Raw genomic sequence first — 26,379 nt, 5'->3', positions numbered from 1 at the left:
ATATTTATACATGAACAGACGAATACAATATATGTTTACATTAAATATTGCCACAATCTTGTATTTTCTGAACATAGGAGCAGATGAGGACAATCTGTGTGAATAATTCATAATTGTTAAAAAAAAAATATATTTTGTATTAATAAAATCTTATTGAGATATGTCTTAAATGTAGAACCCCAAACCATGTTACAATACATGATGTAAGGATAGATTAAACTATAAAATAATGTCATCATGCATGAAACATTGATACAGGAGCCAACTTTACTCAAAATACCAATGGATTTCATCATTTTTCTACAAACATGTTGGGTATGATATTTCCAGGTTAGTTTTTGATCAACAATCACCCCCAAAAACTTAGTTTGAACAACTTGGCTAATTTTGATACCATCAACAGATAGTGTCACATCTTGACTACATGTATTATTTTTTGTACTGAAAATCATAAAATTTGTCTTTTGTATATTGAGAGACAGTTGATTTGTTTTAAACTACTCACAAATGATTGATAATTCCTCATTTGCTTCTCTCATCAGACCACTTAGATTGAGATAGATGTGTCATCTGCAAACATGAGGGGCAGCACTTTGTAAAAAACATTTTTAGATCATTAATATAAATTATGAATAACAGAGGTCCTAAAATGGAGCCCTGTGGTGTATTAATCGTCCTAGTGCCATTAATACACCATGTACACAGTTTAGTAGAGAGATTTTGTAATTGCAGCCATTCTGATTACAATGACACTTTGACTCACCCTAAACGACTTATTGTCCCTTTGTTTACCTCTGCATCCATGGTAACCTCTCATATATGTGTGTGTGTGCAGGAGCTTCGCGAGCGCGTGCTGAGGGGCAAATACAGGATCCCTTTTTACATGTCCACAGACTGTGAGAACCTCCTGAAGCGCTTCCTGGTGCTGAACCCGGGCAAACGGGGCACTCTCGAGGTGAGGGAGGACGCCCAAAATGTAAATATACAATGCTTTTCTACATTTAAACCGCACCGTACCAGCATGACGTGTCCACTGGGGGCGCTGTCTGTCCTCACTCCACATGTCCTCTCACTGTCTCTTTAAGTCTACTCTTTGGTTTGATGATTTGAATTATTAATTTGTCATGTGTTTATGTTTGGTTCGAATTGTGACTGGATAGTGGGTACTTTTACATGGCCAGGAAAATCAGATAACTAGAGTAATCCAATAACCCAATCATTAGATGAGATTTTGGTGTGTTTACAGCACAAGAGAAATCTGATCATCAAAACACCCGGTGACGCATGTCAGTGATTCAGTGGAGAAAACAAAGTACAATGACTTTCATTTTTAATAATTGCCCTTTCATTTTTGTCTTTACCACATTAGTTTGTCCTATTTTGGCGTATTTTTCTTGTCAAAATATGCACAGGTGTGAACAGTCAGAGAGAAATCTGTTTGCAGGTACAATCCGATTATGATCAGATTTCAGTGTGCATGTAAACAAAGTCGGTGTAGTGTGTCTTTAATTTTATTTCCACTATTTGACCTGATTATTTCAATCATGAATCCACTGAAGCTTAACCCAAGTCAGGAACAACAATAATGGGATTTGAACAGATTTAGCAGAGTACAAGTCAGTACCTCAGGAGTCTTTTTAAGTAGTTTGGACTCTTTTCAAGTTAATAAAAGATGCTCTTTTTAAAGCAATATCATCTCCATGGAGACAAGCAGGTTATGAAATGTTGTAAAGTGCACCTTTTAAAATTGCAATAAGACAATAAATCCAACAGGGAAGTTTTGGTTTTAGTTTTGTTTTCATGTTTGATACTCATTTCAGTAGAAATTATAGGCTGTGTATATAAACAGACATGGCTAACCCACTAGCTGCCATGTTCCAAATAGGAAGTGAGCATGGGTCGACCCCAGCTCCAATTCTTTTTTTATTGAAAAACTGTCGCCCCTCTCTTTGTAACTGCTGCTGTCAGGCTCCTCATTTTGGTCTTAAAACGTTCCTATTAATCCGCTCTACATGATCATTTTATTTTGCTTTTTTGACTGTAAATAAATTCTTATTCCTTATATACAATTTCTTTATGCACCTCAGCTCCAAATGTGCCTCTATAGCTCCTAGTTTCTGTGAGCTTCATTTGACTGGAGCCGCACTCCCCTAGTTCTTTACAGTCTATGATTTCATTTAGTATTTGAGTATGATTCGTCAACCAACCCTACTTGAAATAAATATATTGCTATACATTAACTATGCTATATGCTGCCATCGCTCCAGTCCTATTTTTGTCTCTAATTCACTTAAAGCGACGGTGACATCAGCACAGCATACTTACTGACTTACAGGAAGCCCCTCTCTGCATTATAACAGAGTTAGTTTTTACTGGATTAAACCTCCTGTGTTCAGTCACATGTTTGGACCTGAGCTTTGGGTCGAACTCTCTGTGAAACGTTACATCAGAGGTCACACACTGATAATTAATTTGGCTCAGGTTCATCAGAAAAGATCAATCTGTACTGAAATCCAAATGGAGCAAACAGACTGCAGGGCGTTCAGTGAGAGGGGGAGGACAGAGGCACCAAAAGAATGGATCAAACTAACACAAGCTTAAATTCAGTCTTATATAAGAATCTGGTGATTGTTTAATATATATAATCTGTCACTCTTAAAGTTAGTATGGAACTTTTCTGGTGGTTTTCTGTTATTCCTTTGTCTGGGATGTTCCACAGTATGGCATTAAACTAATCTACCTTGCATTTATTAAATTACTAGTGTTCCTATTGAATAAAATACCTTGCATAATATGCTTTCTAAATGAGAAAGAGCTCGCCTCTTCACAGATTTGACCTGTAACAGTGTCACCTGCTTGTCTCCGTAGAGATTGGCCATTTGGTGCCATAATAAACGAGCAATAATTTCTCCATAAAGACTAACAAGTGATGAACACTCAATCTGAAACGTTACATAATGTTTCTTTAATGAAAACACTAAAGGTTCAGGGCTTTTTTAAATAAATAAAAACAAAACACAGTTTGTCTCTACACAGTCTCACAAATAAAAATGTCCCCTGAGATTTGGCTGTAGTTACATTCCTACTGTTTCTGCATGAATCCTCGTCTGTGAAAGTTTTATTACTGCAGAATTGTATTGTGTAAAACAGAGTTGGTTTGTTTTTAATTAGGTTTTTGTTTTGCAGCAAATCATGAAGGACCGATGGATAAACTCTGGGTTTGAGGACGATGAGCTGAAGCCTTACACTGAGCCGGAGCTGGACATCACAGACCAGAAGAGGATAGGTAAACACACTCTGCACAATACAGATCTTTGTTTAAATGATCATTTGTTATTATACTGGTCTTAAGCTTAGCTACAAGTAGCTTATAGTTTTGATGTTCAAACGTAGAAACTTCTTTACGTCAATCATACAATCCGTTTGAAAGTTAGATCTTCAAAAATATTGAAAGGCACAGTATGCAAATTTTAAGAAAAAAATATACTCAAATAAAATCATGTTTTTTTCATTTTGATTGTTTATTTCTCTGAAAAGAATAATACGCATTCTTACTCTGAGCAGGCTTGCATCTCCACAATCCTGACTCTTACATGGCCTGGGCCTTCTTCTGCTTGTTTCCATCAAAATCTTGTTACTTTGACTTTAATATTCCATAGTATGACGTACAACTTATCCATCTCCATGGAGAATGTTTTATCTTTCCGTTTTCATGGAAACAGGCAGATGACAGAAAGTTCCATACTATCGCTTTTAAAGATGATATTTTTGTAAAAACACTAAAAGATGAATTGTCCAAGTAAATAAGCTACAGTTTGAGCTTGTATTGTCTTGTTGAATATTGTATATGTGTGTACCCCTTGTATGAACCTCCTGTTATGAGAATCCGGGGTAGACTCTGCTGCTAATGATCTCGCTCTGGTCCAGAAAAGATGAAAAGTCGTGTTGAATAAATGATGAGACCCGAGGAGCACGAGGCGTTACGTAACACTGTGGACTTTTATCTGAGAGGAATCCTCACAAATAAATAATGCAGAAGAGACACGCACATGAGAGTTTGAGTATGAAGAGATCTCATTTGGTTTGGTTTAGTTTCGCCTACATCACATTTTTGTAAGAGTCAATTTTAAAGGTGCACTATGTAACTTTTTACAGGCGAAGTACGTCACCAGGGCATGTTACAGGACAGATCTGTGCAGAGGCGATCCTGCTCACAACCAGAATACAGTTTTTTTTGTTTTTTTTTTATGTTTGGCATTAAAACACACATAATGAAACAAACGCTAGATGGATGTGTTTGTTGTTTCACTGTGGAACATTCAAGGCAAACAATAACATCTCCATGGAAACAAGAGAGTGCCCACCAGAATCTGACTCATGTTATAATCTGGTTACCTCATCAAAAACAGACCTGGAGTTGTGTTTTTTTTTTCATTCACACATGTTTGAGTAGCCCGTTATTGTTAGTCTGTCTACATCTCCAAAGCTCAAAATGCTCTGCTCCACCCGGTGGTGTCATGAAGTGGTTGTTTTCAAGTTAATAGCTACCATTTTAACTTTACTTCAGTGGAGATTGGCAATTTCAGATCTGAAATCATCCAAATGATTCTAGTCAAGATGGAGCACTTCCTCTATTACCACATGACATCACAAGGTGGAACTGAGTGTGTGTGAGTTTGAGCCTGAATATGCAGAAGTTTAGTGTTTTAACATGTGTGAATGAAACAAAACAAAACACAACTTCAGGTCTGTTTGTGATGATAAAACAACATTATAGCACACATCAGAAAATACTGTAGTATGGGCCCTTTAATTAGAAATATTCCAAGCTGATTATTGATCCTGAGAAATGACTGAGCCTTGATCTTGATTAAAATTTGATGAATCACACTACCCTGCTCCAAATGATTCAATTTTAAATCACAGCTTGCACATTTGAATTTGTTTGTGGTTTTTAAGTATCTATTTCGGAAGGCTTGCCAATACAAAGCAATATTGGGCAAAGTGTTATGATGCAACCACTTCTGTATAAAATGCATTTCTGAGTCTTCTTTTTTCTTCAGTTTTAGTGTGTAAATGTAAAACATTGATGATTTCGTGATGTGTGGTGTAAAGGGTTTGAGGCGTGAGGTGGTGGCGGGGGAGGGGCTGTTTCTTTAATGCGTTTTACCACAGAGAGATACAGAGGTAGATTTATGATGGAGGGAAAACAGAGCTTCTCCAGACACTTTACCCGGCGACAAGCAACCACCGGCGACCAATCAGACGAGAGCGTGCCGGACGTCCACTCTCCTCTCGCCCAATCATCCGCGTCCTCAGGCGATCGATGGCGCTGAGGGGGTTACCTGGGGATTTATGACGTGTTATATCATTGTACTCAGGCTGGGTTTCCCAATGAAGGCCAAATGTGCTGAGCGAGGTGAAACCAGAGGACGGAAAATAGAAGAAAAATACAATAGAAATCGAAATTGCAATTTGAATGGAAGCAATGAGCAAATCGCAAAGGCTGCAGTTTTTGAAGTACTATAATTTCCACCACAAACAACTAAATCTTTTTCTGCATAAAAAAACTGCTAACCCTGTAGTTTAGATCAGTCCAAGAATGAAGTGTTTACTAGTTTCTCAGTTCATATTTCACTCTTTATCAGTTTTTCTGGTCTTGTTAAATGTGAACTTTGAACAGAATCCTGCTAATGAAAACATAAATCACAATCACAATTACATATTTTTCCCAAATCGTTCAGCCTTAATGTATTGCCATGTGGAAATTAAACTCTTTGTCAAGGTAATCCATGTTACACTAAGGCCAGACACGGGAAACCCTCATTATAAAAAAGAATTTACCGTAATAACTGACCCAGAAAAGTTGAGAAACATTTAAAAGAAGAATAAAAACATAATTTCACTTGAACATTTTCTTTTTTGATTTTGAAATGATTCAGAAGTGATTGTTGTGGGGGGTTTATGTGAATTGCTGTTATACCTCATGGAGCATTTATTAGTTGTCATGGATACAGCTCCCCTAGATTAAAATGGAGATACTTTGCTCAGCGGTGATGTCCTGAATTGAAGGCATCGCATGACGAACAGACGCACTTCAGCCTGTTATTGCATCATAGCCACAGCACTGTTTAGTTTGAGAGCTTTATGCATTTGTGGTCAGGGAAGATGTCTGTACGTTTCTCTCAACTGGATTTAACTAAAGTGTGATTTTTCGTCTAGTTCCACTGTTGTGACGCTTTGACCAATCAGATTCAAATAGCTGCCTCTGTGTTTTCCGATCTCTTTCAGTGAGAGCTGTTCCAGATTGATAATGTGTAGAACTCATTTCAAAGTGACACTCATATCAATCTGGTGTGAGCCTGGTTATTACTTTCCGGCCTCCCTCCTTAAAACAATGTTTAAAACAAAAGCTTTAAGAGTTCTTTCTTGTTTGTGTTGCAGATGTGATGGTGGGGATGGGTTATAATCTGGATGAGATCCAGGAGTCTTTGGCCAAAATGAAGTATGACGAGATCACTGCCACGTACCTGCTGCTGGGGAGGAAGGCCTCAGAGGTGGGATCACTGCTCCTCTTCACCAGCGTTCTCATCTTCTGTTTCTCATTATGTTCATTACCTCTGTGTTCCTGTAGATGGAGTCGGCAGAGTCGGCCTCCAGCAGTAACCTGAATCTGGCCAAACCTCGACCGAACAGTGAACTCAACGGACAGTCTCCGACTCACCTCAAAGTCCAGAGGAGCGCTTCATCCAACCACAAGCAGAGAAGATACAGCGAGCAAGGTACTGCACCAAGAACACGGAAAAACAGAAAATAAAGATAGCCTAGCCAGACCTAGGAGACCGAGGAGAACTGTCACCTGGACACTGGACTGTTGGAGTGTTTCATAATGGCTTCATCAGTTCTTTTTCTTTTAACAAAATTGAATTTTCTTTTGCTATGAGACGTACCTAGATGACGGATTACACAGACAAAATTACCTGTAAGTGTGCAGTTTCTGAAATGCTCAGATCAATCCATGCCACTTCCTTTTCCTTTGGACTACTAGGACTAGCCTAATGTAAGATTCCCTTTAGGGTGGAAGTGGATAATCAGATTAATAGTGGTCCGTGCACTGGTCACTGAATCACTCAGTGCTCAAAGACTCAAACACGTGAAAATGTTTAGTGTTATTTTGACTGAAGCGATGTGACCTAAAACACAAATTAATTGATACAATAACCGTAGCTCAGACCTTTTTACAACAGTACAGTCTGTTTACAAGTATGTGAATAATCTCATTAAATTCACAGTACAGTATAGTAATCAATAATAATAATATAGTACATTTATAAATAGTATATTAAAATCAAATATCAATACTCTTAGCAGTATTACTTTGTTGAAATGGACCTGACCTCCTTTGGTCCTTGTCTGTGTCTCTGTGTTTAAGTTTGACTTTGGTTAAATGTTACTCAGGAGCAGCGTTGGTTTATTTACTTTGCTTTGTCCTCTGATGTAACACAGAGTCGATACCTGCTCCTCTGACTCTGACTCTGACGCACAGAGGACACAGCACCTGATTGTCTCTATGGAGATATTATTATTGCTTTGCATAATATGGAACATTTTAAGCAAAACAGCAGCTTTAAATACTAATTGAAAGTCATCAGCTCTAATAACCCACTAGAGGTGGTGCTTTTTCTGCATTAAGTTGAAACCTTTGCAGTAGTTAGTAGGAAGTCTTTGTTGGAGAAAATTTAAAAGAAGGAAAATAAAAACATTTCAATTAAAATAGTGTCAGCATAGTTTTTCAGACAGGTGCACTAACTCGTATAATCCTGCTCCTCTTCCAGTCGGTCAGAACGTGCCGGGGATGACCCACCCCAAACGCTCCCAAACCACCACGGCAGAAAACAGCTCCAAAGACGAGGGGAGTGTCCAGCTGCGCAAACCAAACACCCCCCGAGCCCAGCCCACCAGCCCCATCCTCGGAAACGCCAACAACCCCAACAAGGCCGATATCCCAGACCGGAGGAAAGGAGCCACCACCGGGACCACTGTGAGTACTACAGCCCCGGAGCAAGGAGGGTGTGGGTTTGACTCTCTGTGTGACTGGCAGAGTGGTTAGCCTGTCTCCCTGCTCTCACCATGAGGTTATGGGTTAGATCTCTGTGTTCCTGCAGCAGAGTGGTTGTGGGTTTTTTTAGTTCCTCTTTTCTCTCTCTGTGCAGAATAACTCAGCGTCTGCGGGGATGACCAGGAGAAACACATACGTCTGCAGCGACAGGAACAACACGGATCGACTCTCTGTGATTCCGAACGGGAAAGAAAACAGGTGAGACTCGACCTGTTTTAAACTCAAAACTTCAGCACAAACAACTGGGGCATTTTCACAGGGAAACACTACAGAACACAGTCTGCAATGCACCAGCACGGAACACTCAAAATTACCTATAAATCGTACAGCGCAGATTAAAGCAGCCGGGGAGCAGGTGTGAAAATGTCACAACTAATTTACAACCAGGATTCAATTACAAACGACCCCTCGCTGTAATTTTTCTGTTTGTGTGATTTCTAACAGCTGTGGACCATACACATATACTGTACACATATAAAGATATGGAGCGAAACTTTTAAGTCCCATCATATTCACCTTTTTTTAGATGGTCTGTACTTGGAAATAAAAAATATTGTTGAAGATATACCGTATTTTCCAGGCTATTAGGCACGCTCTTAAGCCTCCAACCCCATAAAAAAACGACCGCGTGCCCCACAATCCAGAGCGCCCTATACATGAATCCACTCATCCAGACTTCAGTAAACTACAAAGCCACACCACCCACAGAACACACACGCACACGGAGCAGACAGCGACCACACAGCAACAAAGACCCACAGACACACTCATCACTCCACGCCGACGAGGAACGGAACGGAGGAGCAAACCGAAAAAGCGAGTGCAATGTGCCACTTCTAGACACAACTGAACAACTGAGTCACTGTGAACACACCGACAATCCGTTGGTCCCAGACACACCCTCCCTACACGCCACAACTGAACAAAGCCCAGAGTCACCGTGAACGAACAAACAATGTCCCACTGACCCATCCAACTGTTGGGTTTCATTTAAAGTCTGGTGTGGTTTATTTGTGAAAAAATTTCGAAACTAGACCATTTAATGACAGTGCGTCTTATAATCCAGAGCACCTAATAGTCCGGAAAATATGGTAATATATAAGAGAACTTGGAAAGACATTTTGTTTTTGTTTAAAACTTAACAAACTAGCTGATAGTTTTGTAGTTTTGTGTTTTAATTTTGCAGTTGATTCAAATGATTTTCAAATGATATGCCAATCCAACAGAATGTTTTTACATCTGTTAGTTGAGGTTCAAAGGTATAACTATGTAACTTTTCTAGTGGAGGGTCCATCAAATGCTTTTCTCTGTCACTGTCACTGTCACTGCTCTGCCTGAAATGTTCCACAGTATGACATTAAACAGCTCTACTATTTACATTTACATTTATTCAGCTACAAGTGGTTTTACAGCTCAAAAATACCTTGAAAAACAGACATTCTGACTGTGAGCATCTGCACAGATCTGACCTGTAACGTAGTCTGGTTTGGTCTCCATGAAGATAGAAAGGTTTAATGCCATACTGTGAAACTTTCCAGACAAAGCAATAACATCTCCACTGACAGTTTTCGACAGACCCCCACCAGAAAAGTTACACAATGCAGCTTTAAGTATCAGACAAGTGTGAAATTGTGAAAATGCTGAAAATGACTTAATGCACTTATTTGGAACAGACTTTTTCTCATTTATTTTTAATCAGATTTTTTGACATTTTGAGTCATTTTTATTATAAGCTATTTACTTGATTGTCAAATTTTGATAACCTTAAAAAATATTCATGTTATCATCAAATAGGTTCCATATCTTGCCCACCTCCAGCTGGAACACTCTGGACAATGTGCATTTAAAGACAAAAGCTACAAAAACTGAAACAAAAAAACAAAACAAAAAAAACAGCTGTAGTTCCTCTTGAGAATTTCTCCAATTTTACTTTTTGATTCCTCTTTACTTTAAAATCCTTCTTCTTTTTTTTTTTTCAAATGTATTTCACTTTTATTTTATTATTTTTCTTCCTCCTTCACTCCTTTTTTCCCCTTCTCTCTCTGCTTCTCCTCTCTCTGTCTCTCTGTTTCTGTCTCTCTCTGTCCCTCTCTGTTTTTGTCTGTCTGTCTCTCTCTGTTTCTTTCTCTCTCTGTCTCTCTCTGTCTCTCTCTGTCTCTCTCTGTCTCTCTGTCTCTCTCTGTCTCTCTGTCTCTCTCTGTCTCTCTCTGTCTCTCTGTCTTCTCTCTGTTTCTGTCTCTCTCTGTTTCTGTCTCTCTGTCTCTCTGTTTCGGTCTCTCTCTGTCTCTCTCTCTGTTTCTGTCTCTCTCTGTCTCTGTTTCTGTCTCTCTGTCTCTGTTTGTGTCTCTCCGTCTCTGTTTCTGTCTGTTTCTGTCTCTCTGTCTCTGTTTCTGTCTCTTTGTCTCTGTTTCTGTCTCTCTCTGTCTCTCTGTCTCTGTTTCTGTCTCTCTGTCTCTGTTTCTGTCTCTCTGTCTCTGTTTGTGTCTCTCCGTCTCTGTCTCTCTGTTTCTGTCTCTCTGTCTCTGTTTCTGTCTCTTTGTCTCTGTTTCTGTCTCTCTACGTTTCTGTCTCTGTTTCTGTCTCTCTGTTTCCGTCTCTGTCTCTCTGTTTCCGTCTCTGTCTCCATCTCTCTCTTTCTATGTTTCTCTCCTTCTCTCTCCTTGTCTCATCTCTCGCTCTCTGTCTCTGTCTCTCGCTTTCTCTCCATTCTCCCGGTTGTTTTCATATATTTCCCCTCGTCATGAGCAGCATGTATGAGGTGGCCCATAGTCCGTCCTTCTCCACAGCTCTGGGTTCTGGTTCTGGTTCTGTTCGTCTGAAATACAGGAACTCCGCTCTGCCTCACTCCTACTACGGCCTGGACTACTACAGCCCGAAGTAAGACCGAACCGGGATTAGACCAGGGACTTGACCGGGACTAAACCGGGACCTAAAAGACCACCTTGAAAGACCCTGATCTGGACCCGGGCCTCTCCTCCGTCTGTGTCTGTGAACGTCGTGATATGCACTTCTCCGAAATCTCTGCGTTCAATCCACTGTCCCAAAAGTCAAATGTGTTTGTGTTCATTTTGTTTTATTCCAACAATTTAATCCAATATGCCCTTTTCTCTCTCTCTCCCCATCTCTTCCCCTCTATCGCTTTCTTTATCCCTCTTTCTCTTCTGTTCTTTTTCTGCCTCTCTCCCCTCCTCACACCCCGTCCATTTCCCTCTTCTTTTCTCCCTTTCTCTCCTCACCTCCTCCTCTCCTCTATCCTCCCTTTCTTTCCTCTCTCTCCCTCTTCCACCTTTCACCCCATCTCTCTTCCTTAACTTATTTCCTTCCTTTCTTCCCTCTCTCTCCCTCTTCTTCTCTCCTCCTACACCCCCCTTGCTCCTCTTTCTTCCTGTCTCTTTTCTCCTCCTGTGTTTTTCCTCTTTCTCTGTCCATATTTTTTCTCATCCTTCTCTCCCATCCCTCTCTCCCAATCTCCCTTCTTCTCTCGCATCTCCTCTCTCCTTTTCCCTCCTTCTCCCTCCCCCTCTTTCTCTGCTCTCTCTCCTCTCATGCTCTCCTTCTCTCTCCCCTTCTCTCCCCATCTCCTTATTTTGCTTTGCTCTTTCTCCTCTCCCCCTCTTCCTTTCGCTTCTCCTCTTCGCCCCTCTTTTGCCATCTCTCCCCATTACCCCCTTTCGCCATGCTCTCTCTTCATTCCCTCTCTTTCTCCTCCCTCTTCTCCCCTTCAACCCTCTCTCTCCCCCCATCTCTCCATCCCTTGTCCTCTATCTCTCCCCCTCTCTTTTCCATCCCCTTCTCCCTCCCTCTTCTCCCCTTCCTCTCTTCCCCTCCCCATCTCTCCATCCCTCTTCCTCTCCCTCCCCCCTCTCTCTCAGCAGTATTGCGGTGTCTCCCGGTGGTCAGAGGAACCCGGTCGCCTCCACTCACTCCATCAGTTCTTCCACCACCCCGGACAGGCTGAGGTTCCCCAGGGGCACGGCCAGCCGGAGCACCTTCCACGGCGGGCAGCTCCGAGACCGCCGCACCGCCACCTACAACGGCCCCCCCGCCTCGCCCACCCTCTCCCACGATGCATCACCCCTGTCCCAGACCCGCAGCAGAGGAACCAGCAACCTGTTCTCCAAGCTCACCTCCAAACTCACCCGAAGGTAAAACAATAAAGAGTGTGAGAAGCCTAAAGAGAGGAGTGCATTTATGTTCAGACTAAAGCAGGTCTAAAGCAGGTCTAAAGCAGGTCTAAAGCAGGTCTAAAGCAGGTCTAACGCAGGTCTAACGCAGGTCTAACGCAGGTCTAACGCAGGTCTAACGCAGGTCTAACGCAGGTCTAAAGCAGGTCTAAAGCAGGTCTAAACCAGGACCTCCAAACTCACCTGAAGATAAAACAATAAAGAGTGTGAGAGCGTTTAAGCCTTTAAAGAGAGGAGTACATTTATGTTCAGTCTATATCTAAACTTGGTTTAAATCGGGTCTAAACCAATACAAAACCAGGTCTAAACTAGGACTAAACCAGGTCTAAAGGAACAACCTGTTCTCCAAGCTCACCTCCAAACTCACCTGAAGGTAAAACATTAAAGAATGTGAAAAGATTAAAGAGAGGAATCCATTTATGCTTAGCCTAAACCAGGACAAAACCAGGTCTAAACCAGGACTAAACCAGGACCTCCAAATTCACTCAAAGGTAAAACAATAGAGAGAGTGAGAAGGCCAAGATGTTTCTGTTCAGTTAGTCCAAGTCAAACGAAACCAGGTCTAAACTAGGTCTGAACCAGGATTAAACCAGGTCTAAAGTCGAAATTAGAGCTCAGGAAAGTAGGTCTAAACCAGGTCTAAACCAGCCTGATTACATTTACGCAGGTGCAGAAAGAAAAGCAACTCTCATAAAGGTGAAAATCTGAATAAATTATTTTAGGAAAAGGTCAAAATGCAAATAGCTTAGGACAAACTCAGGGTCTAAACCAGGTCTAAACCAGGTCTAAACAGGATTAAACAGACCAGGTCCAAAACAGATACAGAAGATAAAATATTGATTTATTAATATTGGTAAGAATATTGTCTAGAAAATTGAGAAGCTTGATCTGATAAGTTAGAAGACGCAGAAACTAAAGCTATTTTTTCTCTTATTGACTTTGACTGTAAAGGAGCGGCTGCTCTTCGGCCTGTAGTCTGTTAGTCTGCCTCATCAGCCAAAGTTTAAATTCTATTTGTATCAAATCACATTCACTGTTCATCTCAATGTGATTTTAAATGAATTTGTTGCTGCTTTGGTGAAATGTGTAGAATCTTTGGGTCAAACTGCTTTTGTGTTTGTGCTTTTAGACTCTGGGTTTTCACGCAGTAATAAAACAGTTTAAACTACAAGAGTTACTTACCTCTTATCACTTTAGTGTTCTGCCCTCTAGTGGTCAAAGGTGGCATAGACTTTGTCATACCTCAAAATACTAGTTTAAAACGTAAGCCGTTTGCTTTAGTGCATTTCAGGGTTACAACAAAATAATGTTCCAGTGCATTCTGGGTGATTTGGACATATTTCTTACAGTTGGTCAACACAATCATTGGTTTAACAAACAATCATAACACATAAATGTTTGAAAAATATAGACTACTGTAATCCGTTTCTGTTATAATTATTATTTTTAGAGCAGCCAAATGTCCCTTCAAACTTCACTGTTGCCAGGACAACAAATTAAGTAGATTTCTTTTTATAGACTTTATTTTTCTTAATAAATCTTGAGTTTTGTCACGTTCTTGGTGTTTACTGCCTGAAAACCCTGAACCTTCAGCAGCAGCAGCAGCAGCAGTGACTTTTGTCCAAAACAGAATCACTGTTTGGACTGTTCCTTTGACTCTGCTCTGTCTCTCCTTCAGTCCAACTCCTCCTCTCCTCGCTCCTAGCTCCTCTCCTGTCTCCTACGGTGTCTCCTACTTCCTAGCTCTGTCTCCTCCCTCCTTTGTTTCTCCCTTTCCTCCTTGTCCTCTGTTTTGTGTCACTCCCTGTGTCTCTCATTCCGTCCTATTCCTCCTCTCTACTCTTCCTTCCTTTGTTTCCGAGATCCTTTTTCTATCTCCCACCTCCTATTTCTGTGTGTCCTTTCCTTCCCTCATTTCTGGCTCACTGTTCTTATTTCCTTTGCTCCCTCCCCTCCTCTGTCCCTCTTCTCTCTCCTTCATCCTTCTTCTTTCACTCCGCTCTCTCCTTGTATCGTCTCACTGTCTCTCATCCCTCCTTTTCTCTCTCTGTCTCTATCCCTTCTCCTCTCTTTCTCCTCTTCTCCTTCACTGTCTCTCTCCTCTTTCTCTCCTCTCCTCTCCTCCTTCACTGTCTCACTGTCTTTCTGTCTGGTTTTGTTGTAGAAACATGTCATTCAGATTTTCCAAAAGGTAGGACCCTGGTCGCCCTGTGTCTGTCTTTTTTCTTTCTTTCTCACTCTCTCTCTTCTTTCGCTCTCTGCTCTGCCTCTTTTTCTTTATAATATTTAAAAAATCTTCGGTCTGGAGTGATTCACAGAGACTTGATTTTTGAGGGCTGTTGGCACCGAACTAACTCTTCAACGCTTCTACACAAAATACACTTTTGATCTACATTTACAAACACAACCTAATTTCTTACTTATCGATCTGTAATGGGGTCAGTGGGGCTTCTAGAAGTTTCTCAAATTATTACGATTATTTAGTGTTTTAAAAAGTGCTGTGTTAAAATACTATTAAAATACTATATATTTCTCAGTGATGTAGGTAGAGGAGACCACTGGCACAGAATTTAGACCCCATGGACACAGGGAGGGCATCTGACACACAGGGACATTTCAGAACATGTTTGTAGAGTCTAAACTACAGGGTTAGCAGCTTTTATGCAGAATAAAACCCCATAGAGAGTTCTCAAAGAGGACATTATAATATTACTTACTTACTACTATAATTTCAGCCTTAGCTGCTCAAAGTACAAAATGTGACTGATTTTGAAGCCCATACAAACAGTGGGAAACCAGACCTGAATTTGGATAAACTGTATTGTTCAAATGTATGTTATTATTAGGTTCTTTTTTCAGACCAAGAGTTTGTGTTTGTGTCTGCTCAGCGCTCTTCCTCACAGTGGTCACGTCGTGTTGCCGTGACGTGTCCGGCGTCCAAAGATCTGTGTAAATCAGGTGACCGACATCACAGCAACATGACGTGACCTTAACTTCTTGGGTTCTTTTCAAAGACAATACAGAAAAGAACCCAAGAAGTTCAAGTACGTAAGAAGACAAAATGAACATCTTTGGCAATGTGACGTAACCACTCTGAGGAAGAGCGCTAGTGAGCAGTCCAAACTGTCAGCTATGAAAACAAACTCTTGGTCTGAAAAAAGCCTTCTAACTAATAGCATAGATTATCAGAAGACCTAAAGAACCTCATTCAGAGATGGAGGGTTTTGTCACAACAGCTCAGTCATACGTACAGTGAAGTTTAAATAGTTTGTGTTAAAGGTGCCCTGTGTAACTTTTTGGTTAGGTGTCCGTCACCTGTTTGTCTCCATGGAGATGTCCCTGCTCTGACTGGAATGTTCCACAGTGTGACATTAAACAGCTCTACTTTACATTTATTCAATCACAGGTGGTTTTATATCTCAAAAATACCCAGACAAACAGACCTTCTGACTGTGAGCAGGGTCACCTGTCCACAGATCTGACCTGGAACTTGGTCTGGTTTGGTCTCTATGAAGATAGAAAGGTTTAATGCCATACTGTGAAACATTCCAGACAATGCAATAACATCTCCATGGAGAAAAGCTTTTGACGAACCCTCCACCAGAAAAGTTACACAGTGCACTTTTTAAAGTTTATGCAGGTTTATATGAGAAATCTATACGTGTCTTTCATTTTGAATCAGTCCCTTTTCGACTAGTAAAGCCAATAAGCTGCATATCTACTCCAAAAATAGTATTAAATAAAACAAAAGTAAGGAGTTTCCTGTGCCACAATTGCAGATATTTGTTTTTAAATCCGTTTTTTTCTCTTCTGACCTGTGTGTTTGTAAATGTAGCGTGTGCTGTGGTGCTGTGTCATTTTAACCCAAACATCGACCTCAGCTTTGGCTCAAAAACGAAGCATGTTCCACTCTGTCCAGCTTCTACTCTTTTATTTATCTTTTATTACTCTGTTTTGAATATTTTTATATGGTTCAGTTCGTGCAAAAGAACCGCACATCTGAGCCAGTACGAAAGGGAGATTTTTGTTTCTTTTTTCATGTAGAAGTAATAAATGTTCGGAAATTTTAAAAGGTTAATTAGCATTTTTTAGTATTACTGATTATTATTTATTTTTTTTTTTTTTACACTTTTTTAAACCATGATTGATTTTATTTATTTGTTTTTTTCTGAATACTTATTTCAGATGTTGAACAAATTTGATATTTTAAGCTTTTTTGTAGTTAGTGTTTGAATCTATCTGTATCAAGTTAACAAAATAACTTTTAAGGGAGTTCAATTTGCAGATAAAGCCGTAAACAGCAGCAGTGTACATTATTGAGGTCAGGTGCGCCCTCTGATGGACATTTGCAACAGTACAATCTTCTGTTCATCTACATTTCATTATTTTTTCTGTTTATCACTGTTTTTAAGGAAACCCAGAACCCAGAAGTGTATTAAAAATGTTTACAACACCAGTTTGCTGCACACATTAAAATTAATTTATGCTTATATTTTAATTTCAAGACATTTCTTCATTATTATTATTAAAATGAAGCATTTAATAAAGCATAAATCTGAACTAGAGGGTTAGCAGTTTTTACACAGAATAAGACCCAATCTGACATGCAGGGACATTGAGATCAAGTTTTCATTTTCTTCTAATAAGACAAAAAAATTAAATAAGTAAAACCTCTGACAAACTAATATTATAAAGTAAATTAATATAACAGATGTATACTGTATTTTCTGCACTATTAGACGCGCTCTTAAGCCTCCAACCCCATCAAAAAACAACTGCGCCCCACAATCCAGAGTACCCCATACACAAATCCACTCGAGTGTCCCAGCACGACTTCAGTAAACTACAAAGCTGCACCACCTGCAGAACACACAAACACACACGGAGCAGACAGCGACCGCACAGCCAAACACACCCACAGACACACTCATCACTCCACGCCGACGAGGAACGAACCGAAAAAGTGAGTGCAATGTGCCACTTCTAGACACAACTGAACAACTGAGTCACTGCGAACACACCGACAATCCAGTGGTCCCAGACACACCCTCCCTACACGCCACAACTGAACAAAGCCCAGAGTCACTGTGAACGCCACAAACAAACAAAACCACTCACCCATCACACTGTTGGGTTTCCTTTAAAGTCCCGTGCGGTTTATTTGTGAAAAAAGTTTGAAAATAGACCATTTAATGACAGTGCGTCTTATAATCCAGAGCGTCCTATAGTGCAGAAAATACAGTAGTTCTCAAAGAGTCACAGTATTTTCTATTCTCTACAGTTCTCTGATTTAAGTGCATAGGTTGTAAAACTTTTGGGCGACTTTAACATTTACATTACATTTAAGTTTAGGAAAAAGAACTACAAACCGGAGATTCAGCTGTTGCTTTCCTTAATGTTTGATTTTAGTCTGAGTAACATCTGGGGATCTGTCCTTTCCATCTCCCATTGTCACTTTTTTATATTTTATACCTGTTTTGTTCCTGTTTCCGTCATCTCTCGTCCTCCTTCCTCGTCACTCTAACCTTATTTTGACCTTTTGACCCCTCTTTGACCCCTCTGTTTAGGGTCACTCTTGACCCCAACAAACGGCAAACGGCCAAATCCGCCGCTCAGGGACCAAAGAGCCTTAGTAAGTCCCTCCACTTCCTCCTCCTCCTTCCTCCTTCCTCCTCAGCCAATCAGGGCTCACCTCTTCATCCATCCACCAATCCCATCCTCCCGTTCTGTTTGCATCTTATTTACGTCAAACTTTTTTCAATTTGTCATCGAATTTTCATAAAGTACAAAGAAATGTACCATTAGTTTACTTTTAAGACTCATTTTCTCAAATAAATAAAACATAACTGACAAAATTTTAAAACCCATCATATAGTGAGGTCATTTTATTGCCGAAATTAATAATAATAAAATAATAAGAATATATTTTTGTAGCCTTCACCAGCATACACACATTTATTATCTAAAGGTACACTATGTCGTTTTTCTGCTGGACGATCTACCAGCTGCTTGTTTCCATAGAGATGTTATTGCGTTGCCTGGGATGTTCCACAGTATGGCATTAAACGGGGATATCTTAATAATAATAATGATAACGATGCATTAGTCTCGTTTAGAGCTTTTTCAGACTTTTTACACGATTGTCCTTTCACTCCACACTGCCCTGCCACATCCGCCCTGGGACAGACTGACAGAAGAGAGGCTGCCGGTCTGCACCATTGGCCCCTCCGTCACACACACACACACACACACACACACACACCACTTTAACCCGGGGTCTTTAAATATTTGACCTGGGTGTCTCTTTGGAGAAAGATAAAGTTAAAGGTGCATTGTGTAACTTTTCTATGGCATTAACCCTTTCTATCTTCATCAAGACTAAACCAGACAGAGTTACAGGTCAGATCTGTGGAGAGGCGACCCCGCTCACAGTCAGAATGTCTGTTTTTGTAGGGATTTTTGAGCTAGAATTTTAAAACCACCTGTAACTGAATAAATGTAATGTAGATCTGTTTAATGTCACACTGTGGAACATTCCAGGCAGAGCAGTGATATCTCCATAGAAACAGTAACAGACCTCCAACCAAAAAGTTAGACAGTGCACCTTTACAGTCTACTTTGGCAATAATAATAACAATAACAATATGATTGTCTTTACCCCATCATTCTTTCTTTAAAAAAAAAAAAAAAAAATCATACTATCATTGTCTTTTTGTATTTGTTTTTTGCATTCTATTTATTTTATTTTATTGTGCGTATATGATTTATTCTAAGATGATGATTTGTATAGAAAATAGTTTACTTAAAGCTTAAAAAATAAATTATAAAAAAATATAAAATGAATTTCATATTGTGGAATGTCTCATGGAAAACTTACATCTCCATGGAGACGAGCAGACAGCGTAAAAGTGACATACTGCACCTTTAAGTCAGTCCAACCACTTTCTCTGTTTGTGTCTTCACACTTTAACACTCATTATTTCACTTATTATATAAAACAGGAGTTTGTGACGATAGTTCAGATTCAGTGAGAACTTTTAACTTCATGATTTTTTCCTTTTTTGAATTAATTTGTATTTTTTCTTACAATTCATTTGCTGATTCTTTAACTAATAGCAACCTTTATTTTTCATTGAAATTTTGAGGGTTTTTTTTCCCTTTTTTGAGATAAAATTAGTCTTTAGAATCCAGTTTTGTCCAGTTTAAACAGTTTAGAATCTCCGTGCTCCTCATTCGGCCTCTGGTGTGACTCTGCAGCTCTCTCTCATCTTCACCGTCTGGTCTGATCACTATTTTACAAGCAATGTTTTTAATTTCTTATAACACTTTAGTAATGTTGTTTTTGGTTTTACTCACTTTGCACTGGTCAAAAGTTTGAACACAACAACTATTTGGATTTAAAGATGCAGAGGACGTCTACATGAGTTTAAAAGACTTGAAATCACTGAAATATTAATCCACACTGGAGTTTTAACTCGTTTGAACTGTTTACTTATTATTTCTCATCTAATTTCATATTTATTTCTAATCAGATTTCAAATGCAATTTCTCATTCTAACTGTGAATCTGTTTTTGCTTGAAATAAGAATTTAATCAGATAATCCAGGCCAGTGGTTCTCAAAACTTTTACATTAAATACCATCAGTGAATAGATCTGGACTTTCTACTGACAACAGAACTGAGCCGGGACTGAGCCAGGACTATTCCAAGGACTATTCCAAGGACTATTCCAAGGACTATTCCAAGGACTATTCCAAGCACTATTCCAGGTCTCAACTAGGACTCAACCAGGACTGAATTAGGACTGAACTAAGACTTTTCTGGGCTATTCTGGAACTATTCTATGGTTAAACCGGGACTCAAACCAGGACTCAAACCAGGACTCAAACCAGGACTCAAACCAGGACTCAAACCAGGACTCAAACCAGGACTGAATTAGGACTATTCTGGGAGTCGGACCGGGAGTCGGACCGGGAGTCGGACCGGGAGTCGGACCGGGAGTCGGACCGGGAGTCGGACCGGGAGTCGGACCGGGAGTCGGACCGGGAGTCGGACCGGGAGTCGGACCGGGAGTCGGACCGGGAGTCGGACCGGGAGTCGGACCGGGACTGAATTAGGACTATTCAGGGACTCAAGCAGGACTCAAGCAGGACTCAAGCAGGACTCAAACCAGGACTCAAACCAGGACTCAAACCAGGACTCAAACCAGGACTCAAACCAGGACTCAAACCGGGACTGAACTAAACCAGGTCTTCAGTAGGACCACAGACAGTTGTTGCAGTAGTTTTAAGAAATGACCCAAAGAAAGTCTAAAACATCCTCTAAATGACAAGCCCACCATTTGAGAAGCTCAAATCTTTAATAAGTAAATCAATGAAACTGAGTTAAAAGTTCAGAAAAACAAAAGCTCTTGATTTGAGCTCGTGTAGATGTTCTCGGTTTGAGCGTCTGTTTGAACTTTTGTCCAGTTCACTTTTGTTTGTGTTGAATAAACTCTGATTTGTGCACTGCCCTGTGTCTCTGCCGCTGTGTGCTGTTTGCTCCGTTTGGTCGTGTGGTTGATGGTTCGATTCCAGAGTCTCCACTGAGTTTGAGCGAAACGGGAGACTCGAAGGTTCAAGGTGAGATCTGGACCAGGACTTTGGGACCAGGAACTGTGGAGGACCAGGACTAAACTAATGAATCTAGAACTGGACTAAGATTAAACAAGAACATGACCAGGTTTAAGACAGAACTAAACTAGAATGGAACCAGGACTAAATCAGGTCTAAATGAAACTAGGACTGGACTAGGACTAAAACAGGATTTAACCAGGTCTAAGTTATCCACCAGTGAAAAGATCTGGATTTTCCAGTACCAACAGGTCTGAACCAGGACTGAACCAGGACTGAACCAGGACTGAACCAGGACTGAACCAGGACTGAACCAGGTCTAAACCAGGATTAAACCAGGACTACACCAGGTCTACCCCAGGACTAAATCAGTACTTAACCAGGTCTAGACCAGGATTTAACCCAAACTTCATCAACCAGGACTTAACTGGGACTACACCGGCTCTAAACCAGGACTTAACCAGGACTACACCAGCTCTAAATCAGAACTTAACCTGGACTTATCTAGGTCTTAACCGGGACTATGCTGGGTCTAAACCTTGTCTTAACTAGGTCTACACCAGGACTTAACCGGGTCTAAATCAGGATTTAACCTGGACTTAACTAGGTCTAAACCAGGACTACGCCAGAACTACACCAGGTCTAAACCAGGACTTCACCAGGACTACACCAGGTCTAAACCAGTACTTAACCAGGTCTAAACCAGGATTTAACCCAAACTGAATTAGGTCTTAACCAGGACTTAACTGAGACTACACTGGGTCTAAACCAGGACTTAATCAGGTCTAAATCAGTGCATAACCAGGTCTAAGATGGGACTTAACCCGGATTGAAGCAGGACTGAAGCAGGACTGAAGCCAGGACTGAAGCCAGGACTGAAGCGGGACTGAAGCCAGGACTGAAGCGGGACTGAAGCGGGACTGAAGCGGGACTGAAGCAGGACTGAAGGACTGAAGGACTGAAGCCAGGACTGAAGCAGGACTGAAGCGGGACTGAAGACTGAAGCCAGGACTGAAGCCAGGACTGAAGCCAGGACTGAAGCCGGGACTGAAGCAGACTGAAGGACTGAAGCAGGACTGAAGCCAGGACTGAAGCGGGACTGAAGCGGGACTGAAGCGGGACTGAAGCGGGACTGAAGCGGGACTGAAGCGGGACTGAAGCGGGACTGAAGCAGGCGTGGACTTGTCCCACAGTGGTTCTTGGTCCCGTGTAGATAAGGTGTCGTCTGTTCTCAGCCGCTGGTCTGTGCCTGTGTCTGCCTCATGTTTAAAGTCTCTTGTTTTTGGCTGGAGTTTGGTGCATGGCTCTGCTCCGTCTGCGCTGCATGATTTTGGACTGAAATTTGAATCTTAATTTTTGTATTTTATATTTTTGTTTTTATCCATGACTTGAAAACCGCTGGTCTTGTTTTAAACTCCTCAACTTTGCCATTTAACGAAGCATGTTTTTATTGAATGTCTCTGTCTGGTGGATGTGAAAATGGGTAAAGATTGGATTTTGGACCAAAGAAAAAACTACTTCAATGTTAAAGGTTTCAACTAAATGTAATTCATGTTTTGTTTCGTTTTTTTAAGGAATAAAATACTACAGTAAACCAGGACTAAAGTAGGCCTTCTGTTCCTGGACTAAAGCAGATCTAAACCAGGACTAAAGCAGATCTAAACCAGGACTAAAGCAGATCTAAACCAGGACTAAAGCAGGTCTAAACCAGGACTAAAGCAGGTCTAAACCAGGACTAAAACAGATCTAAACCAGGACTAAAACAGATCTAAACCAGGACTAAAGCAGGTCTAAACCAGGACTAAAGTAGATCTAAACCAGGACTAAAACAGATCTAAACCTGGACTAAAGCAGATCTAAACCTGGACTAAAGCAGATCTAAACCTGGACTAAAGCAGATCTAAACCTGGACTAAAGCAGATCTAAACCTGGACTAAAGCAGGTCTAAACCTGGACTAAAGCAGGTCTAAACCTGGACTAAAGCAGATCTAAACCTGGACTAAAGCAGATCTAAACCTGGACTAAAGCAGATCTAAACCTGGACTAAAGCAGATCTAAACCTGGACTAAAGCAGATCTAAACCTGGACTAAAGCAGCTCTAAACCTGGACTAAAGCAGCTCTAAACCTGGACTAAAGCAGGTCTAAACCAGGACTAAAGCAGGTCTAAACCAGGACTAAAGCAGATCTAAAGCAGATCTAAACCAGGACTAAAGCAGGTCTAAACCTGGACTAAAGTAAGTTTTCTGTTCCAGGACTAAACTGGATCTAAATCAGGACTAAACTTGGATTATTGGACTTTACTTAGTCCAGACCAGGTCTAGTCAGATCTCGGTGCACTGTGAGGTCCATCTGCATTTCTAATAGAATTACTGTTGCTTTACCTGGAATGTTTCGGAGTGTGGCATTAATTTTATCAGACGATAATACATTCCTACAGTTATTGTGCTCGCCTCTACGCAGATCTGACCTGTAACCTGGCGTAGAGAACCTTTACCAAAGACTGTAACTCAAAATGGTGGTGCTGCCTTTGTCTCCATGGAGATAAAGATAAATTTAGAACCACAGACGCCAGAAAAAAGTTACATGGTGCACCTTTAATTCAGTGCTACATCTGTACACTTTAAGTGTGAAATGAAAAATGAATGAAAAAGTTTTAATACATTTAATAAAAAATAAAATTAAATAATTAAATTTTAATACAAAAAATTTATAAAAACGTAATAATTGAAAAAGTTTTCTGGTCCGTTTCAGTTTAAAAAAAAAATAAAATAAATGGAAAAAAGAAATATGAATGCTGATTTGAATACCTTTATAGACACTTAACATATTTACTTTTTTGTTGGTTAATAAATGTTTATAAATAAATAATGGTAGACAAAAAAAGCAAAGGTTTTATGGTCCAAATTTTGCATTCTTTACTTTTCCACCAGACACTTCCCTCTCCCTTTCTCCTTGTCTCTTTCTCTGCTCCTCTGTCTCTTTTCTCCGTTATCCTTTCGCACTTTTAACCTTTTTTTGTAACTCCTTTTCGTTCCTCTCTCCCCTCCAGCCGCCATGTCCCAGCTTCAGACCCGACCGGACCCAAAAGCGACTCCAAGCCCCGATCTCTCCGCTTCACATGGAGTATGAGGACTACCAGCTCCATGGAACCAAACGAGATCCTGCGCGAGATCCGCAAAGTCCTCGACGCCAACAACTGCGACTACGAACAGCAAGAAAGCTTCCTCCTCCTCTGCGTCCACGGCGACGCCAGAGCCGAAAACCTCGTCCAGTGGGAGATGGAGGTGTGCAAGTTGCCCCGCCTCTCCCTCAACGGCGTGCGCTTCAAGAGAATATCCGGCTCTTCGATCGCGTTCAAAAACATAGCGTCAAAAGTTGCCAATGAGTTAAAACTATGAGTAAAAAACAAACACCACAAAGTATAAATATAAGAACTAGTATTTAAAGTGTACATTGCAATCACCCAAGTAGCAGTTTTTTCCAAATCTGAATTTCTTTTTTTTTTTAAACAAGAGTATGTATGGAATATTATAATGTATAGAGAAACTAAAAAGCTTTTTGGCAATAATCACAAATACTAATATCTTTCAGGAAGTTTAACGGTCGACATTAAAAGTGGCGTCAGGGGAGTTTTGAGTTCGAGTTAAATGTAGAACTTGAAGACAGTCGGTGCCAAACTTGAGTAGATTTGAATTGAAGAATTTAAAAGTGATGTAAAGGTGCAAATCCTTGTGTTGTTCCTTCATCTGTTTTTCAATGTAAAACCAAAAATAAGAAAACGAAAAAATAACAGTTATCTTCGTTATTTGTCTCCAAAATCAAAAAATGGATAAAGATTCGTTTTTTCAGGTTTTAATTTTGTGTTTAAATGAATAATGGAAAAAAACGGATAACGGCCGTTTCCCGTTTCCGTGACATAAACTGCAGTGCTGGACTTTTGTGCCACATACGGACTGAACCAGGACTAACACAGGACTAAATCAGATCTAAACCAGTCTCAGTCCCGGTCTGGTCCTGGTCTGGTCCCGGACTGAATCATGGCCTGGTCCTGGTCTGGTCCCGGCCTCAGTCCTGGTCTCAGTCCCAGTCCTGTTCCTGGTCTCAGTCCTGGTCTCAGTCCTGGTCTCGGTTCAGGTCTGGTCCCGGTCTCAGTCCTGGTCTCAGTTCAGGTCTGGTCCCCGGTCTAAGTCCCCGGTCTAAGTCCCCGGTCTAAGTCCCCGGTCTAAGTCCCCGGTCTAAGTCCCCGGTCTAAGTCCCCGGTCTAAGTCCCCGGTCTAAGTCCCCGGTCTAAGTCCCCGGTCTAAGTCCCCGGTCTAAGTCCCCGGTCTAAGTCCCCGGTCTGGTTGGACCTGGTTCAGTCCTGGTTCAGTCCGTAACGGAAACGGGAAACAGCCATTTTTCTCCATTCTTCATTTAAACACGAAATGAAAAACTGAAAAGACAAATCGTTATCCGTTTTTTCATTTTGGTTTTGGAGACAAATAATGAAGAAAACAGTTTTTTGTTTTGTTTTCTTATTTTTGTTTTTATATTGCAAAATGAATGAACGAATGACACACAGATTGGTGCATTGTGTAACTTTTCTTGTCTCCATGGAGGTGCTTCTTTACCTACAGTAGAATGTGTCTGAATACGGCATTAAACGAGTCTGTTTCACATTTGTTCAGTTACAGATGTTTTCTAGCTCAAAATGCCTTGAAAAACTTACGGCTTTAATTTACAGTGATTTAACCATGATTTAACATTTTTTTAAGTGGTTGGGATTAGTTTGAGTGAAAGAATACTGCCATGGAAACAGTCATTTCTAATCAGATTGACTCAGATTGTGCACACTTTGTTGTCACTGCCTTATATTTTGATTTAAATGCCACTACGATGAAGTGGAATTGGTTTATTTTGTTTCATTTAAACTCAAAACTCTTCTCAACTTGAGCTAATATCTGCCATTGCCTCCATTTTGCACCTTTTAAATTCATTTGAGGAAATATTTTCATTTTGGTTGATGTCTTTACCACTTTTTATGACAGAAATCTACTCGGAAATATGAAATTCCGCATAAAATTCCCTGGACGCCACATTTTTGAATATGATTTGTCATGCTGTGAATGGACAGAGCATTTGTAGTCTTATTTATTATTTCACCCATTTTTTTCCTCAAAGTTTAAAAAGGACAGCTTCTTGTTTTCACTGTAAATAATGTAATCTTAATTTCAAAATCCGCTTCACCGCAAACCGTTATTTTTCTTTTTGTATTTTGTTGACCTTGAGGTAGAGATGGAGTTGTGTAAATGGCCACACATGTCTACATTAAAAAGTGTCTGTCAAAATTGGTCCCTGGTATTTTTGCTGTGAATTTAAAGTTTATTTTTTATAGCCATATCATTCCATTTAAACTTTAAGATTACAAATAAGCCAAAAGTGGAATTTGTAGTTTGAATTTTGACCCTGTGAGGCATTGGTACT

General features: G+C 40.4%; 1 protein-coding gene across 19 annotated transcripts in view; it reads left to right on the top strand.

Annotated features, from left to right (window-relative positions):
* The window catches only part of mark3a (MAP/microtubule affinity-regulating kinase 3a), a 76,585-nt gene extending 50,342 nt beyond the window's left edge, over positions 1-26,243 (top strand). For 2 of the 19 annotated variants that reach the window (XM_020917318.2, XM_020917320.2), the window contains 10 exons: positions 836-976; positions 3,187-3,286; positions 6,445-6,557; positions 6,635-6,782; positions 7,836-8,041; positions 8,214-8,317; positions 11,992-12,264; positions 14,468-14,494; positions 20,880-20,924; positions 23,966-26,243. In XM_020917318.2, coding sequence (XP_020772977.1) covers positions 836-976; positions 3,187-3,286; positions 6,445-6,557; positions 6,635-6,782; positions 7,836-8,041; positions 8,214-8,317; positions 11,992-12,264; positions 14,468-14,494; positions 20,880-20,924; positions 23,966-24,314 — 1,506 coding nt within the window. In that variant the 3' untranslated portion in view covers positions 24,315-26,243. Of the gene's footprint in view, positions 1-835; positions 977-3,186; positions 3,287-6,444; positions 6,558-6,634; positions 6,783-7,835; positions 8,042-8,213; positions 8,318-11,991; positions 12,265-14,467; positions 14,495-17,870; positions 17,936-20,879; positions 20,925-23,965 lie in introns of all 19 variants that reach the window. The other 17 variants (XM_020917332.2, XM_020917323.2, XM_020917322.2 and 14 more) reach the window with 17 other exon arrangements.
* Positions 26,244-26,379: the final 136 nt, after the last annotated feature.

The sequence above is a fragment of the Boleophthalmus pectinirostris genome, unplaced genomic scaffold, assembly GCF_026225935.1.
Source record: "Boleophthalmus pectinirostris isolate CB_2022bp ecotype Guang Dong unplaced genomic scaffold, ASM2622593v1 HiC_scaffold_10, whole genome shotgun sequence".
NCBI classification, from domain to species: domain Eukaryota; kingdom Metazoa; phylum Chordata; class Actinopteri; order Gobiiformes; family Gobiidae; genus Boleophthalmus; species Boleophthalmus pectinirostris.
The sequence above is the reverse complement of the archived record's forward strand: the minus strand, read 5'-3'. Positions and strand labels throughout refer to the sequence as shown.